The sequence below is a fragment of the Ambystoma mexicanum genome, chromosome 11 (assembly GCF_040938575.1).
Source record: "Ambystoma mexicanum isolate Mex_15411 chromosome 11, UKY_AmexF1_1, whole genome shotgun sequence".
Taxonomy (NCBI): Eukaryota; Metazoa; Chordata; class Amphibia; order Caudata; family Ambystomatidae; genus Ambystoma; species Ambystoma mexicanum.
Genome location: NC_090934.1, coordinates 453,844,097 through 453,860,742, shown reverse-complemented (window position 1 = coordinate 453,860,742; position 16,646 = coordinate 453,844,097). Strand labels below are relative to the sequence as shown.

General features: G+C 45.3%; 1 protein-coding gene across 1 annotated transcript in view; it reads left to right on the top strand.

The window, feature by feature from the left end:
* The window catches only part of LOC138503508 (astacin-like metalloendopeptidase), a 151,002-nt gene extending 136,719 nt beyond the window's left edge, over window positions 1-14,283 (top strand). The window contains exon 17 of the mRNA XM_069623294.1: window positions 14,078-14,283. Within this exon, the coding sequence (XP_069479395.1) occupies window positions 14,078-14,247 (170 nt within the window). The 3' untranslated portion in view covers window positions 14,248-14,283. The remainder of the gene's footprint in view (window positions 1-14,077) is intronic.
* Window positions 14,284-16,646: the final 2,363 nt, after the last annotated feature.

Below are 16,646 nucleotides of genomic sequence, written 5' to 3'. Positions count from 1 at the left end.
CTCTGATTTGAAAATAATTTGTTGGGGAAGGATCATTATCCCAATCGATATTGTATTGGAGGTTTGGTGAAGTAAAACATGCACATTTAATAGTAGTATATTAAATAGAGAGACAGAGTTAGTAAATGAAAAGTGTTTAATTTTACAATGTTTATATAACAAGGTGTTAGGAAAGATGTCACATGTGTATGTAATTTTCCCTCCATGTGTCAACCCCCAAACTTTTTGCTGCTGTTTAGACACCATTGACTGACTTTGCCAGAGAAGCACAGCCTTCAGCTGCACTCCTCTGGGCATTCGCTCACTTTTTATGGGGAAACTGACATGCCCTTAAGACAGTCAGTACTGGGAGACTTTGTTTACCTTAGTCCTTTTCTAATGTTGCAACTTTTGTGCAACATGTAACAAGTGTGCAATGTATCTTACCATACAGCACACTTGGGTCTATAGTCATTTCCAAAGGCCCTAGATACTCTCGGTGGACTTTTTATAAACTGTGCAGATGTGTCATGGACAGGACTCGTGGTAGCTATCGTTTGGCATTATTTTTGAACCCTTTCCTACCATGTTAAATGCGTTAACCGCATTTGGCACAAATAGGTGGCCAGGCTCCAAAATGGCCATGCCACAAGGTTCTTTGTCCTGTACTTTGGCCATTTTGCCCCTTCACCTTCCCCAGGTCGAGTCGATCCAGGCCAGTCCTTATTTGGTCATGCATTTTCCCGCGAATCCCAATGCTTTTGCGGCCTTCTGCATGCCTTATATGTGTGCCTCCAGGATGTGGGCTGGGATGTCTGGTCTCAATACACATCCTGGGTGCCAGAGAGTCTAGAGTGTCCTGAATGCCTGAGACCACCGTGGTCTGTGATTGGTCCACGTATGGAGTGAGTGTTTGTGAGCAGTTCTCCCATTGGGTCCTCTCCGTTTTGGCACAAGGGGAACTTTGGATAAGAGGAGGCTGGAAACACCACTACCAGGTCGATCTCCTGAGTTCTCACTGAACAAAGGATAGGATCCAAGTATCCTGCAACTACAAAGTGGAGTCGAGGAACTGCTGGTGACCCGCTGGAAGGTTTGGCACCCGAGCCCGCTGTCATCCCGTGGGACCCCTCTGCATCTGGTCGACCTAGAAGGTCTGCAAAGATGCTTCGACCCATTGGAATAGTGGGACCAACTATGCTCGGCACCTTCACCAAAACCTGTAAGTAAGCTTTCTCGGAAGGTTCCCTGGGGCAACCAGTGGGCTGACCAGCTTATGCAGGACTTGTGCTCTGTCTCCGCCGTCGTTAACAATATGTTAACATATTTCGTGCAGTCACCCTTTTAGATCCCCCCTATATATATTGTATTGAGTGTGACGTATTGGTTTAATTAGTGTTACTGTGATTCTTTGCTATGGTCTATGTTACTAAGGCCTTAATATAACACCTGTCTGGAGTAATGTGTAAGTGTCCTTGCTCTGTGAGCTCATTGAGGTCCTTCAGTCACCCTCACCCTCCTGAGACTTAGTCTTGACCGTCTGCCATAGCTACCCTGATTGGTCTGGCTTGTCCAGAGGTTACCCTGTTCCAAGAAACTAGGTTGGCCTTCTGAACCTCTGCCCCTCCTGGACAGAGTTCAGAAATCCTTCTTAACAAATTGGTGTACAGCGGTGGGATAGGACTGAAGGTATCCAGTGTTGCATACTAGTGAAGGCATTTCAAGTTATTCCTACCAGGACACATAGTGAATTGTAGTATAACTGAAAAAGGCCACAGTCCTATCAAACAGTATGGAAACAAGTACCTTGTTAACTTTAAATGCTTCTAAATCTGAAACATTGAGAAAGATATGTGCTGAGAGATGTGTCTCTGCTCAAGGCACAACAATGGAAATGATCCAAAGAATCATGGACTGGCAAGAAGCTCAGCTTATTGCCATAGCTCCTGTGGACAGTACATAAGGAGGTGGGTCTGCTCCCACTGGCAGAACTGACAGTTCTGTCACTGCACTTGTTCATGGGACCCATGAGGATTTGGAGGATGTAATGTCTAGTGTTTCCTCTGCCAGTACTGAAGGTGAGGTCATGCTTGAATTCAAGAAGAAAGAACTGCTGTTTAGGCAGAAGGAGCTTGAATGTAACATGACCAAAGTGAGAATAGAGCAGGCAGAAAAACTGAAAGATAGGGATCACCAGTTGGAACTCGCCAAGCTCCAGGTTGCCAATGGATCCAAGGGTCCTGGACATGGGTCTGGGGTCTCCTCTCATCCCAGGTTTTCTAAGGATCTGCTCAGTGTTTATGAGGAAAAGAATGACATTATGGACTGGCTGAATACATTTGAGTATGCATGTGAAGTTCAACAAGTTGACAATGCTGATAAAATTGCAGGGTTACTTAGCAGACTGCCCCATTCTGGCTGTAGTGCCATTATGGAAATGTCAAAAGCTGAGAGAGCAGATTTTGCAATGTTTAAGCAAACTCTTATCTTAAAGTTTGGAAAGACTCCTGCCCAATACTTAAAAAGATTCAGAGAGTACAAAAATAAAGAAGGTGGTACTTGGGTATCTTATGTAACTGAATCCTCAAAGAACTTGACTGGCTTGGTTGAAGGTTATAAGGTCTCTAATTTTGAAGACATGTTATGTCTTTTCATGCTTGAACACATTTGTGCATCTTCTTCCCCTGAGCTTAAGCAGCACTTGGCAGATTCAAAGGAGATAGATCCTAAGAAACCTGCTATAGCAGCAGACTTTTGGGTGTCACATAGAGTGTCCCATAAGGACAAGACGTTGGTAAGCAGGAGGAGGGGAAAAAGTCCAAAGATGAGGAGGGTGGAGAAACTGATAAAGCTTCCTCCGATAAAGGCCACAAAAGAAACAATAAGGGTAAGACACAAGAGAACTGAAAAGGGTAGTGGGGGTCAGCCTCCAAAACAGAACTCTGGTTATAGTAAGCTTCCCTAGGTAAACAGTCCCAGTGGATCTTGTTTTGCTTGTGGAGCAACTGACTATGTGAAGCGGGATCCCAGATGTAAGGTCGAAACCTTGGGGGTCCACTCTGCTAATCTGGCATTCTCCTCCTACGAGGAGGAAGAGATTACAGGGGCATCCTACTCCTCAGACTCCTTCCCCAGTGGGATAGAAGCTGGGGTAGGTTTAGTTTCCCTGGGTTCCTGGGAGCCTAAAGTCTCAGAGGCTTACGCTAGGATTCCAGATAATACCAAGCACTAATTTAAAGACATTGTACTGATCAATGGAATATATACTCCAGCTCTTAGGGATAGTGGTTGCAGTCGCACTGTAGTGGATTCTACCTTGGTAGACGCAGAGGAAGTTCCCAGAGCTCCTCTGGCCCCCACTAAGATGCCTGATGGCCCACCTCTCATGTTCCCAGTAATACCTGTTACTCTTACTATCAATGGTACAACAGTCAGAATTCCAGTGAGCATACAGAGGAATGTCCCAGGAAAGGTCTTGCTGGGAAATGCTCTTAGGGCTTTAGGGCTTGTGGGAGATACAGCTGAAAGACCATGCACAAGGTCTCAAACAAGGCCAGCACTGGCCAAAACCAATGCCATGCCCCAGCCAAAGGGGAAACCCAAGGCTAAAGGAGTAAGAAAATCCAAAAGAGGAAAGAAAACATCCCTCCTACTCACCTACCACTGAGGTGGAGGTAGTTGGTCAAACACCAGGACCCGACGAGGAGGTGGTGATACCTGAAATAATTGACCCACATGACCATCCTGAACTAAATGACTTGTTAGTAGAAGGTGGTCCTTATAGGGAAGAATTTAGTAAGGGCCAACATGAGTACCCATCTCTGGAAGGCCTAAGGAGACAGGCATGCTCCCAGCTTGCGGGTGAACCTCCTAGGAAGCACAGGATTTATTGGGAAGGTGGGCTCCTGTATAGTGAGCCTACAGAGTCTACAGAAGGAGACCATAGGAGGTTGGTGGTTCCCCTGGCTGTAAATCCCTTCCTCCTGCAGCTGGCATATGAAGTGACCCTTGCTGGTCACCCTAGAATCAAGAGAACCAAGCAAAGGCTATCCATGCACTTCTACTGGCCCAAGATGGGATTGCAAGTAGAAAGTCACTGCATGAGTTGTGTCTCCTGCCAGTTATCTGGTAAGAGTGGCTCAACAATCCAAGCTCCATTGGTACTACTCCCAGTTGTGGGGGTACCATTTGAGAAGGTAGGGACTGACATTGTTGGTCCCCTTGACCGCCAAACATCCTCAGACAATAGGTTTATCCTGGTGCTGGTCGACCATGCCACCAGGTATCCAGAGGACATCCCATTGAAAACTGTGACTGCCAAGTCAGTTGCAAAAGCTTTGCCTGGCCTATTTACTAGGATTGGCTTCCCTAAAGAAGTTGTGTCTGACAGAGGCAGCAACTTTATGTCCAAGTATATGCAGGCCATGTGGAAGGAATGTGGGGCCACATATAAGGTTTCCTCTGAATATCACCCATAAACCAATGGCCTAGTTGAACTGTTTAACATGACCTTGAAGAGCATGATTGGGGCTCTGTAAGAACCCCAAAGAAGAAAATGGGATCTTCTGTTACCATGCTTACTGTTTGCCTACAGAGAGGTACCACAATAGGGTGTTGGCTTCAGCCCCTTTGAACTTCTGTTTGGTCACCCTGTAAGGGGACCCTTAGCCATAGTCAAGGAAGAATGGGAGATGCCCACTCCCCCCATAACTACCAATGAAGTGGACTATGTGCTAGGGCTCAGAAAAAGGATGGTACTCCTGATGGGTCTGGCTAGAGAAAAGTTGAAGGCAGGGCAAGCTCTGATGAAACACTGGTATGACCAGAAGGCTTCCCTCATCAATTTCAGCCCTGGTCAGCAAGTCCTGATCATGAATCCTATAAGGCCTAGAGCTTTGAAGGACAAGTGGTCAGGCCTTTACACAGTGGTAGAGTCACTGGGTGAGGTCAATTATTTAGTGGACGTTGGAAGGGCTGGTCAGGGTCCAAAAGTGTTCCATGTAAATAGGCTGAAGGCTTTCATCCTAAGAGTTGAAATCGCAGCACTACTGTTGGCTTCAGATGTTGAAGTAGAGGAGTCTGAACCTCTTCCTGACCTGTTCCAAAGCAGTCCTTCAGACAGCTCCATTGAGGGGGTCCATGTGGCCCTCACCTGACTTCTAATCAACAGGCTGAGGTGAAAACTTTGCTAGACAGTGTTCCCCCTTGTTTTGACAGTCCCCTGGTTTGACACCTTGGTGCAAACATAACATTGACGCAGGAGACAGTGTACCTACCAAATGTAGGGGATACAGAATGTCAGACAAAGTAAGGTCTTACATGAAGACAGAGGTCAGCAAAATGTTGGATCTTGGGTTGATTGAACCCTCCAGTAGTCCTTGGTCCAGCACAGCGGTTTTGGTTCCAAAGGCAGGTACTTCTAAACTGAGTTCTGTGTGGATTACAGGGCTTTGAATGCTGTCACCAAGACAGGTGCACACCCCTTGCCTACAACAGATGAGCTGGTGGATACTTTGGGTGCCTCCAAGTACCTCAGCACTTTTGACCTCACTGCAGGCTATTGGCAAATAGCCCTTGCAGAGCAGCCAAAGAGAAGACAGCTTTCTCAACACCAGAAGGTCTTTACCAGTTCAGGGTAATGCCTTTTGGGTTGAAGAATGCCCCTGCCACTTTCCAGAGCTTGTGAAGCATGTGTTGAATGGGTTGGATGAATTCTGTCTTGCATATCTGGATGATATAGCAGTTTTCAGTGCCACCTGGGAAGACCATGTGAAACACCTTGGGATTGTGTTACAGGCTCTTAAGAAAGCCCACTTGACCATAAAGGCCAGTAAGTGCCAGATTGGACAAGGATCAGTGGTCTACCTTGGACATGAGGTAGTTGGAGGGAGGATACAGCCTCTACCCATTAAAGTACAAGCAGTACACGACTGGCCTACCCCCACTACATAGACCCAAGTTTGATCCTTTTTGGGACTCACTGGGTACTACAGAAATTTCATGGAAGTCTATGGTACCATAGCTGCCCCTCTGACTGCTCTCACTACTCCAAAGAAACCCAAGAAGGTAACTAGGTCTGAAGAGTGTGAGAAGGCCTTCAATGGCTTAAAAGACTCCTTGTGCCAGGCCCCTGTTCTCAGGGCCTCTGATTACTAGAGACCTTTCATTGTGCAGAGAGATGCCTCTGACACTGGGATAGGAGTGGGACCATCACAAGTAGAGGAGAAGGGTAAGGAACACCCTATTGGCTTTATTAGTCGCCAGCTTAATGACAGAGAGCTCAGATGGTCCACAGTAGAGAAAGAATGTTTCTCTGTGGTGTGGGCCCTAAGGAAGCTGAGGCCCTACCTGTATGGGACCCACTTCACTGTGCAAACTGACCATAAGCTCTAAAAGTGGCTAATGAACATGAAGGTAGAGAATCCAAAGTTGCTTAGGTGGTTCATAAGTCTGCAGGGCTTTAACTTCACTATTGAGCATAGGCCAGGTGTCCAACATAGCAATGCTGATGGGTTGTCCAAAATGTTTAACCGACCTGAACAAGAAAGTCATCCAGGGATGGATTAGTTCCCCCTGTCCTTAGTCTGGGAGGGGCAAGTGTCTTGGGAAAGATTTCACATGTGTATGTAATTTTCCCTCCATGTGTCAACCCCCAAACTTTTTGTTGCTGTTTAGACACCATTGACTGACTTTGCTAGAGAAGCACAGCCTTCAGCTGCACTCCTCTGGGCTTTCGCTCACTTTTTCTTTTTTTCTTTTATGGGGAAACTGACATGCCCTTAAGACAGTCAGTACTGGGAGACTTTGTTTCCCTTAGTCCTTTTCTCATGTTGCAGCTTTTGTGCAACATATAACAAGTGTGCAATGTATCTTACCATTACCATTACCATTAATCCTTTCGAGGCTTGATTATTGTAATGCCCTCTACATTGGAGCAAATAAATCCATTATCCACCGACTGCAAATTCTTCAAAACAATGCCCTACGAGCCGCCCTTGGTGTACCTAAAAGATCACATATTTCAAACATCAGTCGTCAAAACAACTGGTTGTCCTCCCAAAACAAAATCCACCTTAAAGTTGCATCCCTAGTTCATAAAGCCCTGAACAATGCAGCACCAAGCTATCTCCGCAATAAACTCACAATAAGACATCACTCGCGCCCTGCCAGAACTGCAAATGCCAACAGCCTCATCATTCCGAGATTCAGGTTATCTAAGGCGGGGGGTAGTAGCTTCCCGGTGCAAGCAGCTCAATTATGGAACTCATTGCCTAATCCTCTACGCGAGGCACAGCCCTTCCCTAAATTCAGAAATAACTACATCAATCTGCTAAGGACTGCCAATGAATAGCCTACTGGCACCCACTTATCCTTCACCCCACCCTAGAACATACATTTCATCATGATCTTATGGTCCCACCCACTTTGCCCACCTGACCGTTGAGCTTTCGCCCACACAGTACCTGTACATAGACTGTCTTGATCATATTTTGTATTTATTCTGCATGTAAACCGCAATTGCTGCTTTACCGTGATATTTTGCATTCTATATTTGTATTTTGTATTTGTACAGTGTATGTATCCCATGAACCCACCCTGCAACCTAAGCTTTGCATTTTCTGTACTGCTGCGCCCGGTTACCTTCGGGTCTGGTGCGCATTATAAGTGAATAAAACAAACAAACAAACAAACAAACAAACAAACCATACAGCACACATGGGTCAATAGTCATTTCCAAAGGCCCTAGATACTCTTGCTGGACCTTTTATGAACTGCACAGATATGTCATGGACAGGACTGGTGGCAGCTATTGTATCACATTATTTTTTAACCCTTTCCTGCCATGTTAATAGTGTTAACCGCGTTTGGCACAGATAGGTGGCGTGGCTCCAAAATGGCCATGCCACTGTGTTCTTTTTCCTGTACTTTGGCCATTTTGCCCCTTCACCTTCCCCAGGTCGAGTCAATCCGGGCCAGTCCTTATTTGGTCATGCATTTTCCAGCGAATCCCAATTTTGTGGGCTTCTGCGTGCCTTGTGTGTGTGCCTTCAGGATGTGGGCTGGGATGTCTGGTCCCAATACACATCCTGGGTACCAGAGAGTCTGGAGTGTCCTGAATGCTTGAGACCACTGTGGTCTGTGATTGGTGCACGTATGGAGTGAGTGTTTGTGAGCAGATCTCCCATTGGGTCCTCTCCATTTTGGCGTGAAGGAAACTTTGGATAAGAGGAGGCTGGAAACACCACTACCAGGTCGATCTCCTGAGTTCTCACCGAACAAAGGATAGGATCCAAGTATCCTGCAACTACGAAGCTGAGTCGAGGAACAGCTGGTGACCCGCTGGAAGGTTTGGCACCCTGAGCCCGCTGTCGTCCTGTGGGACCCCTCTGCATCTGGTCATCCTAGAAGGTCTGCAAAGATGCTTCGACCGATTGGAATAGTTGGACCAACTATTCTCGGCACCTTCACCAAAACCTGCAAGTAAGCTTTCTCGGTAGTGTCCGTGGGCCAACCAATGGGCTGGCCAGCTTATGCAGGACCTTTGCTCTGTTTCTGACGTCGTTTTTAGGAGTCCCTAGAAACTTGGTATACTGCTAGCTCTGTTTCCACGGCACCCTCACACCAAATTTTGTATACTTGGCCTTCCCAGGTCTGAAGTGAGATGAGTGTGCCTGGACCGGAGTAAACGCAGTTACCGTGTTGCCCTGCTGCAGCGATGTCCTTTGCAAGTCTGCTGCGTTTGTGACCCTCTTGCCACTGAAGCCTGCTGCAGTGAAACTGGGATGATTCATCCACCCAGAGTGGAAAAATCGCCCCTGTCCCATTTGGAAATCATCGCTGGATCTCAGGAACTAAAAGGTGCTGAGACGTCCTTTTTGCCGCATTCGAACCTGCAACTGAATTGGACTAACCTGCTGAAGTTTGGGTCTCCTTGCATCAGGGACCAGTGAGTAATCAATACCCCAACCGGTGGACCCTAGCACATGAGCCCATTTTTACTCATGAGTGGCCCCTGCGGGCCCCTCTCCTGTCCACAGCTATTACACAATGGCAACTCCATCCCGAACTCTCGAACTGCCTCTGCCTTCAAGTGGAGGTCCCTCTTCAATAGTGAGAACCTATTCTTCATCGCCTCATCCACCTTCCCGATCTGCTAGAGACCCTTTGAAGAGACCCTGCTTTGCCCATTGGAACAACCGCGTGCGTTTGCATACATTTACTATTGAGCACAAGGCTCCCCTCTTCTTAGGGTGTGGACTGCCTCTTAGTTAGGTGAATAACTGATGTTGAACTGGGCCTAAAGTTTAACTGCAACGCCTGTTTCCTTACCATCTAAATTGTCAACATATTTCGTGCAGTCACCCTTTTAGACCCCACTGGTCTTGTATATACATTGTATTGAGTGTGATGTATTTGTTTACTTAGTGTTACTGTGATTCTTAGCTATGGTCTATGTTACAAAGGCCTTGTAATAAATGTGTCTATATTTTTAATATAACACCTGTCTGGAGTAATTTGTAAGTATCCTTGCTCTGTGTGCTCATTGAGGTCCTTCAGTCACCCTTACCCTTCCTGAGACTTAGGGCCTCATTACGACCCAGGCGGTAAGGGGTTTACGGCGCCGTAAACAGCGCCGACCCTTACCGCCTGAGTACGAGGTCCCTTAGCGCCATGGCGGATTTAACACCTGCTTTTAGCAGGTGTTAAAATCCATGGCGCTAAGGGACCATGGAGTTAATTACGCCACCGTAATTTACGGTGGCGTAATTAACGCCTTCCCCACTCCCATTATGCCCTATGGGGCAGAAATGGGAATGGGGAAGGGTAAATGGGGATTGGGGACTTACCGCCCCGCCAAGGTCGGAATGGGGCGGTAAGTCCGCCAACCACCATGGCGTAAACATAGTTTACGCCATGGTGGTAAAGTCACGGCCCAGGCGGTAACTTACCGCCTGGGTCGTAATGAGGACCTTAGTCTTGACCGCCTGCCATAGCTACCCTGATTGGTCTGGCTTGTCCAGAGGTTACCCTGTTCCAAGAAACTAGGTTGGCTTTCTGAACCTCTGCCCCTCCTGGACAGAGTTCAGAAATCCTTCTTAACACAAGGTTGTCTTGAAAAGTTAAGCATTTTAATTGCAAACTTGGTTAAACTGGAGTGAGTTTAACATGGGCATGCATTAGGATTCAAAGTATACAGTTTCTCTATTAGAAAGTGAAAACATGTTAACATGTTTTTAGCCTTCTCGTTAGTGTGTCAAATAGGATATTACAGTAAAGTAAAACCTCCTCTTAGAAAGGAAAGAAGTCTTCCCGGGAAAATGTCGCTGTTGTTCCCTGCCTCCTTTTAAAGTCAAAATACAGCCACTACAAGTAGCTATTGACTGCATTCTGAGCATTCTGATTGGTTGAGAGGAGGTCAATAATAATCTCTATTTGCTAAGAGAGAAGTCTATATTTTTTGACTGATGCTGTTCACTGGTCTGTTTATCGCTAATGGTGGGTTTCCAGCTTACTGTCAATGTTCTCACATCAGCGCAAGTACTGGGTTGCTGTGAGGAATTTGACCATCCACACTGGGAGTGTGTGCTTGCCTCAGCTTTTTTTTAGTTTTTTTGATAATGAAAATGATTGGTGGGAGATCAACCTCTGAAAATGTGTAAGGCCATTACGCACACATATATTTCGCTCACCGCACAAAATGCATAGTCATGTGTAATCTGGGAGGACACAGCCTATAGGCACCATCCTCCCATGTCATGGTCAGATGGAATGTGACAGCCATGGGTACATCAAAGTATCTCATGAAGGGGGAAGGCACACCTTCCTCCGGCCATGGGCAGTCTAATTAAAATATCAAAGGCTCCATGGTTCAGCTTTCGTATGGTTTAGTTTGGCTGGTGGCAGTGCATGCTAATGAGAGATAACTGAGGCAAGCCTGGAAGGGGCTTGGTTGCCAGACAAACAACAGGAAAGCGGGGCTAACACCCCTTTGGTGTGCAATGTATCATCTTGAAACTAGTTCCCACCCCTCTGTATGAAAGGCATTGAATGACATGTCTGGGTCCATCAGTTACCGTAGGGACCCCTGCAGAGTGGACCCCTTTCAGAGGGGAGACATATGTGATTTGAGAGAGACAGGAAGTCTGCTCTTGTCACAAACTTAAAGGGAGACCTGTGTTTTAATTAAGAGTCACAGAGGGTTAACCAGAGAGACACTTTGATCCACAAAAGACAGGAAGATGGGTGGGATTTAGGTATATGTTGTCCCCACTTACCTCTCCTGTTGCAGAGCACTCTGGTCCTGACCTCAGGCATAACAGAAGATTGTTGGTGGGGACCCAGTTTTGGTTCATTAAGGTAGGCTTATCTTGCACCAATCACTAGGGCCCATTTGACTTTAAAAGAGGGCTGAACCCCTCTCATACCAGATTATCCAATGACTTCAAAGGTATTAAGAAGGACTCATTTGGACCTGGGCTGAAGGTACAGTGTACCTTACATCTATTGCCAGTGAAGGAAGTTCCACAAGTTCCAATACCGTACCCAGCCAGGACGTAACATACTCTGCTAGGTTCTAACAGAAAGCATCCTAGGTGGGAAGTGCCGGAGAGTATCCGAACTAAGGACAAGGCCATTGCCTGCAAACAGTCTCCTAAGCTTTTGGCTGTCCATCTTGAAAGGACAACAGGAGCCCTGTGAAGAAGCTCGGAGTGCCACACAATCATCAACCAGTGTCTGCCTTTTAAGGACAGTTTTGAGACAGTAAAGTCTTCAAACTACAACTGGCTGCCCCGCTGACTGTTGTAATGCTGCAGTAACCAGAGCCATCCGAGACAACTCAACCAGCAGTCCTGATCTGCAAACCAGTACAGAGACAACAATTCTTTGCCCCAAGCCACTGTGTAGGACAGCCCGAAGCCGTCCATCCATCCAGCCTCGCTTGCTGAACTGCCTGCCGCCTGATCCCCGCAGCTGTCTCCCGCCTCGAACTCTGTCTCAGAAGCTGCCAGGTACCCTGGAGCCGCTTTGCCGATGTCGGGAATCAAGCACCTCTTAAGCACCAGGTACATCTGAAGGCCCCTAGACACAGTTACAACCCTCTGCCCCTTGCTGCTGAAACCAAATAACCTTGAACAGTAAGACTGATTACCTTACCGACTATCCTCCTGTCAGTTTCCAATGTGCATCCCTTTCCTTCATGAAACTTCTGTCCTCTGTGTTCCTCTACAGTGTGGGTTATAATTTGTAGTTTGCTATAACTATCTGTTGTAATAATAATAAAGTAGATATTTTTAATACAAACTTGACTGGACAGTTCTTTTTTATCATTGGGAAATATTTGTATTTTCGCTGTTTTGCAACAAACCAATGATCTAAAACCTTTCAGAGATAAGCCTGCGGTTCCGTCCACGTTACCAAAAATTGGACAAGGAGGTTTATAATTCACTTGTGTTCCAATGTTTTCGGATCCCTTCTGATTTACTAGAGGTGTGGGGCGGATTGATGTTTAGAAACCAATATTCATCCCTAGACTTCTGGTGCACTGAAAGTTGATTTTTCACAGACACCTAGAGTTTTATTTTAAAATCTATTATTCATATTTGGCATCGTTTTAGGCGTTGTGGCTCATTGCCTAAAGCTTTATATATAGGCTTCATTCAAATGTCATACAAAATATGGGTTGTAATTTCCACCATGAAGAAATCTTAGTTTAGAGAATCGCCAAACCAAAACATTCTCACAATTACTAATATCACTAATATTGAAAGTTGTCTTTTGGATATGTGCAGGCAAACAAGTTTTTGTCCTTAAGCAAACAATACAAATGTTAAAAAGTTCCTCTTTAAAAGTTGGAAACCCTGTTACACATGTCTAGCCTTCTGTTAACTAATTATTCAAACTTCTGAAAATGTGAAACATTACAGGTGATATGGTTTGAATGCTCAAGCAGACAGAGGACCTGAGGAAGAGAGCTTGATGACATCCTACCGAGGGCCTTGTGTTTTCTTTTTCCACAAACAAACATTTAATAATACCAGAACATAGAAAACACTTCTCCCATTTAGTGTGTGAACAGGGACACCTGCACTGGCACTAGAAATGTGTTTTTGTATTTTCAGCGCATGCAAATCTACTTCACTAGAAATAGAAACACATATTTGATATTGCTATCACTACTTGTACGTGCTATTATAAGAAACCTTTGAGTTTTATCATAGACATGGCATGCTTGACACCTGGCCCCAAGCACGAGATTCGGAGTAACAGAATGGGGGGGGGGCATGACCACAGTGCTTCTGGCGATGTGGAGCAGTGGCTGGGGTGTTCCAGAGGATGAGGATGTTTTGGGGTGCATATGGTTAAGAATGAGGTACAGGGTTGAAGGCCATCCCCGTAATTACTTGAAAATATTCATCGGGCACGCAGGGGCGGTTTAGCATTTTCAACATTTTTCACACTTCTTACTAGCTTTATACCATTAAAACAAACCCCATTTGTTTAAATGTCATTGCAAACGGAGCCTTCAAATCAGAATAGGAGTGAAGATATGTTCAAGTTCAATACAATTAGCATTGTTATTGAAAAGTTGTAGAAATTAATTTCACATTACTTCCTATCGAAAGAAAACCCTCACCATTCTCCAAGAAAGATCCTGCTCACAGGAGTCACATTTTCAGGGATTACCCAGATCTCTTCAATTGTATTCTTTTATGTGGGTTATTTAACCCATTATTATTACTGTGCAATAGGAATCAGTTATTACATGTAGACAGATCAATTGATTGGGCATACGCTTAGGACCAAACCAAAGTGCATTGAAGTTGATGGTACTATAAGTCTAATCAGCCTTCTTCTTTGGCTCACTTTTATCTCTCTCTCATCACGTTATGTCTCTCTTTTTCCATTCCCTTGTTTACTCACTTAATCACTCCTTATCTCACTCCATTTGAGACGGAAATTACAGAGACAGCTACTTCTGAACCTAAACTGGCAAAGTGATCTGGGCCATTGAGCAGAACCAGGTTGATGAAGGCCTGCACCCCTTGTGCCTCTCCATTGCATTCCCAATCTCAAAAGTATACATTTTCCCTTTCAGCCGTTCCCTGGATTACACTTTCTGATGCCACTGGATACATTTTCCCAGCCAACTACCGAATTTTGTACCCGAACAACAATGGCTCACTCTGGATGATCCGAGTGCCATCAAATAAGGTGAGCAGCCACTCCTCCATCCAGAATAACTCTGGCGCTGTGATCGAATCTTAGTGTCTGACAAAGATTCCTCAAGGAAGGGCTAGCAGATTTGTGACTACTCAAACTGAATTATGATTTTGTTTTAAAATTATTGCAATTTCTCTGATGTATCTATTGAATTGAGAACGTTGCAAAGGATTGGGCAAACATAGGCAGTGCAACATTTATCCGTACTGAAGAGTGAATAAATAGGTTTTTGAGCCACATTGTCTCACTGCTTTTCAATCTTTACATGTCTGCCCTTCCAAATACTGTGGTGGGTCTGAAAATCAGTTTCCCCTAAGTCTAGCCATCGCTATATTGCTGTATTGCTCTGTGTGGCAGAACATCTTTGCTTGGTCTTCCCGTTAGACTGTTAATTGACTTTGCATTTATTATTCGTAGAGAACATATTTTTGGCTTTTGTATAGCACACACCTTCCTCACAAGCATTTCAGTTTGTTTGTTTGTTTGTTTATTTTATTTATATAGCGCTCCGGACCCGGGAGTAAAAGGGCGCTTAGGACAGGTTACAAGGCACAGTACATAGTAATTTGCAGTAGTACATTAGCAATGTTATGTACAGTGTATACAGACAGTCGTAGTTAGTGCTTACAGTAATGGCATAGGTGAGGCATGTACAATATATACAGATTGTAGCTAGGTCTAGCTTAAGGTTGATTTTTTTGTCAGTAGCCACCCAATGACAAGTTTCCTGAATAACTGGAAGGATTTGGACGATTTGATGTTCAAGGGCAGGCCGGTTTCATGGTGAATTTGTTAGTAAGGTAGGGAGGGGCTAAGTGGTTGAGGGCTTTGTAAGTGAGGCAGAGAGTTTTTAAATCGATTTTTTGTTGAATGGAGAGCCATATGCATGTGATTCTGGTGGTGGATATATGCTCCCGCCTAGGAATGTTTAGTGCAGCTCGTAGCTCATTGTTTTGGAGAACCTTGGCACCTAGGTAGAGGCTGTTGCAATAGTCTAGCTTAGATTGTATGAGAGCTCTAGCTAGCGTGAGGCAGCTATTAGTGGATAGAAAGGGTCTGCAGGCTCTAATTAATTTCCCTGTGTAAGCGGTAGCTGAGGCGGTCGAGTTGACTTGTTTGGTGAGATTAATATTGGCATCGAGATAAAAGCCGAGGGTTTTCACATTTTTAGCGACAGTGATAGTGTTGCCATCGATGATGATGTTGGAGTAGTCGGGGCTCAGTTTTTGTAGGTTATTAGGTGATCCAACAAGGAGCAGTTCAGTCTTCTCGTCATTCAGGCAGAGGCCATGTGTGGCCATCCAAGCCTGAATGACGGAGAAGATTTAGTTGATCCTAGTGACATCAGCATTGTAGTTGCCAGAGATGGTGATGAGTATCTGGGTGTCATCCGCGTAGTTTGTGTAGGTGACACCCAGACGGTCCAGTTTGTCAAAGAGAGGCTTTGTAAAGATATTGTATAGAGTGGGGGAAACACATGAGCCTTGTGGGAGACCGCAGGTGATGGGGATGGGGTCTGCTGCTGCCACGGAGGAAAAAACCCTCATGGTTCTGTTGGCCAAGAAGGACTGTATCCACGTGACAGCAGAGGAGGAGAAATGGGCAGCAGAGGAGAGGTGGTTACAGAGTATTTTATGGTCGACCAGGTCGAAGGCTGCTGAGAGGTCTAGGAGAAGTAGAATGGCAGCCTTACCCTTATCTTTAATGTCATCAATCTGACTTTTGAGGTCAACAAGGGCGGTTTCTGTTCCATGTTGAGGTTGAAAGCCAGATTGACACAATCCTAGTAATTGGTTGGACTCTAAGTAATCCTGAATTTGCAGGTAAGCAACTCTGTCAAGGATTTTTAGCAGGAAGGGAACAGTGGTGATAGGCCTGTAATTAGTAGGAATGGCTGGGTCAAGGGGCTGTTTTTAGAAGAGGGAGGACCCATGATTGTTTCAAATTGTTGGGTACTGAGTTGGTGGAGAATGATAGATTTATTAGCTTGTAGATGAATGGGGAGAGGTCTCTTGCTGCATCTTTGATAACATTTGCAGTTTGACGGTTTGAGGGAAGTTATGATTTTTTGTACTTCTGGTATAGTGACCTTTTTGAATGTGAAGCCGGGGTTGGTGTTAGGGGTAGTGGGTAAGCTAGGGTTAGGGGAGTTACTACTGGATAGTTGTAGTCTTTTGTTCTCAGTTTTCGTTTGCAGGCCAGTGATTTTATTAGCAAGGGCTTCTTGGATGCTCGTGCACCATGGTTGGTCTTTCACGGGCATGTCCGTCGGTGGGTTAGGGTTTTCTAACTCCTTCAGGATGGTAAAGAGTTCTTTAGCACTGGAGCCTGCATTATTTATTCTTACATTGTAGGCTTCCTTCTTAGTGCAGATTATTTATTTTTTATAAAGGGAGGAGGCATTTGTAAGATTGATTTTATTTTCCACTGATGGAGTCGTTTTC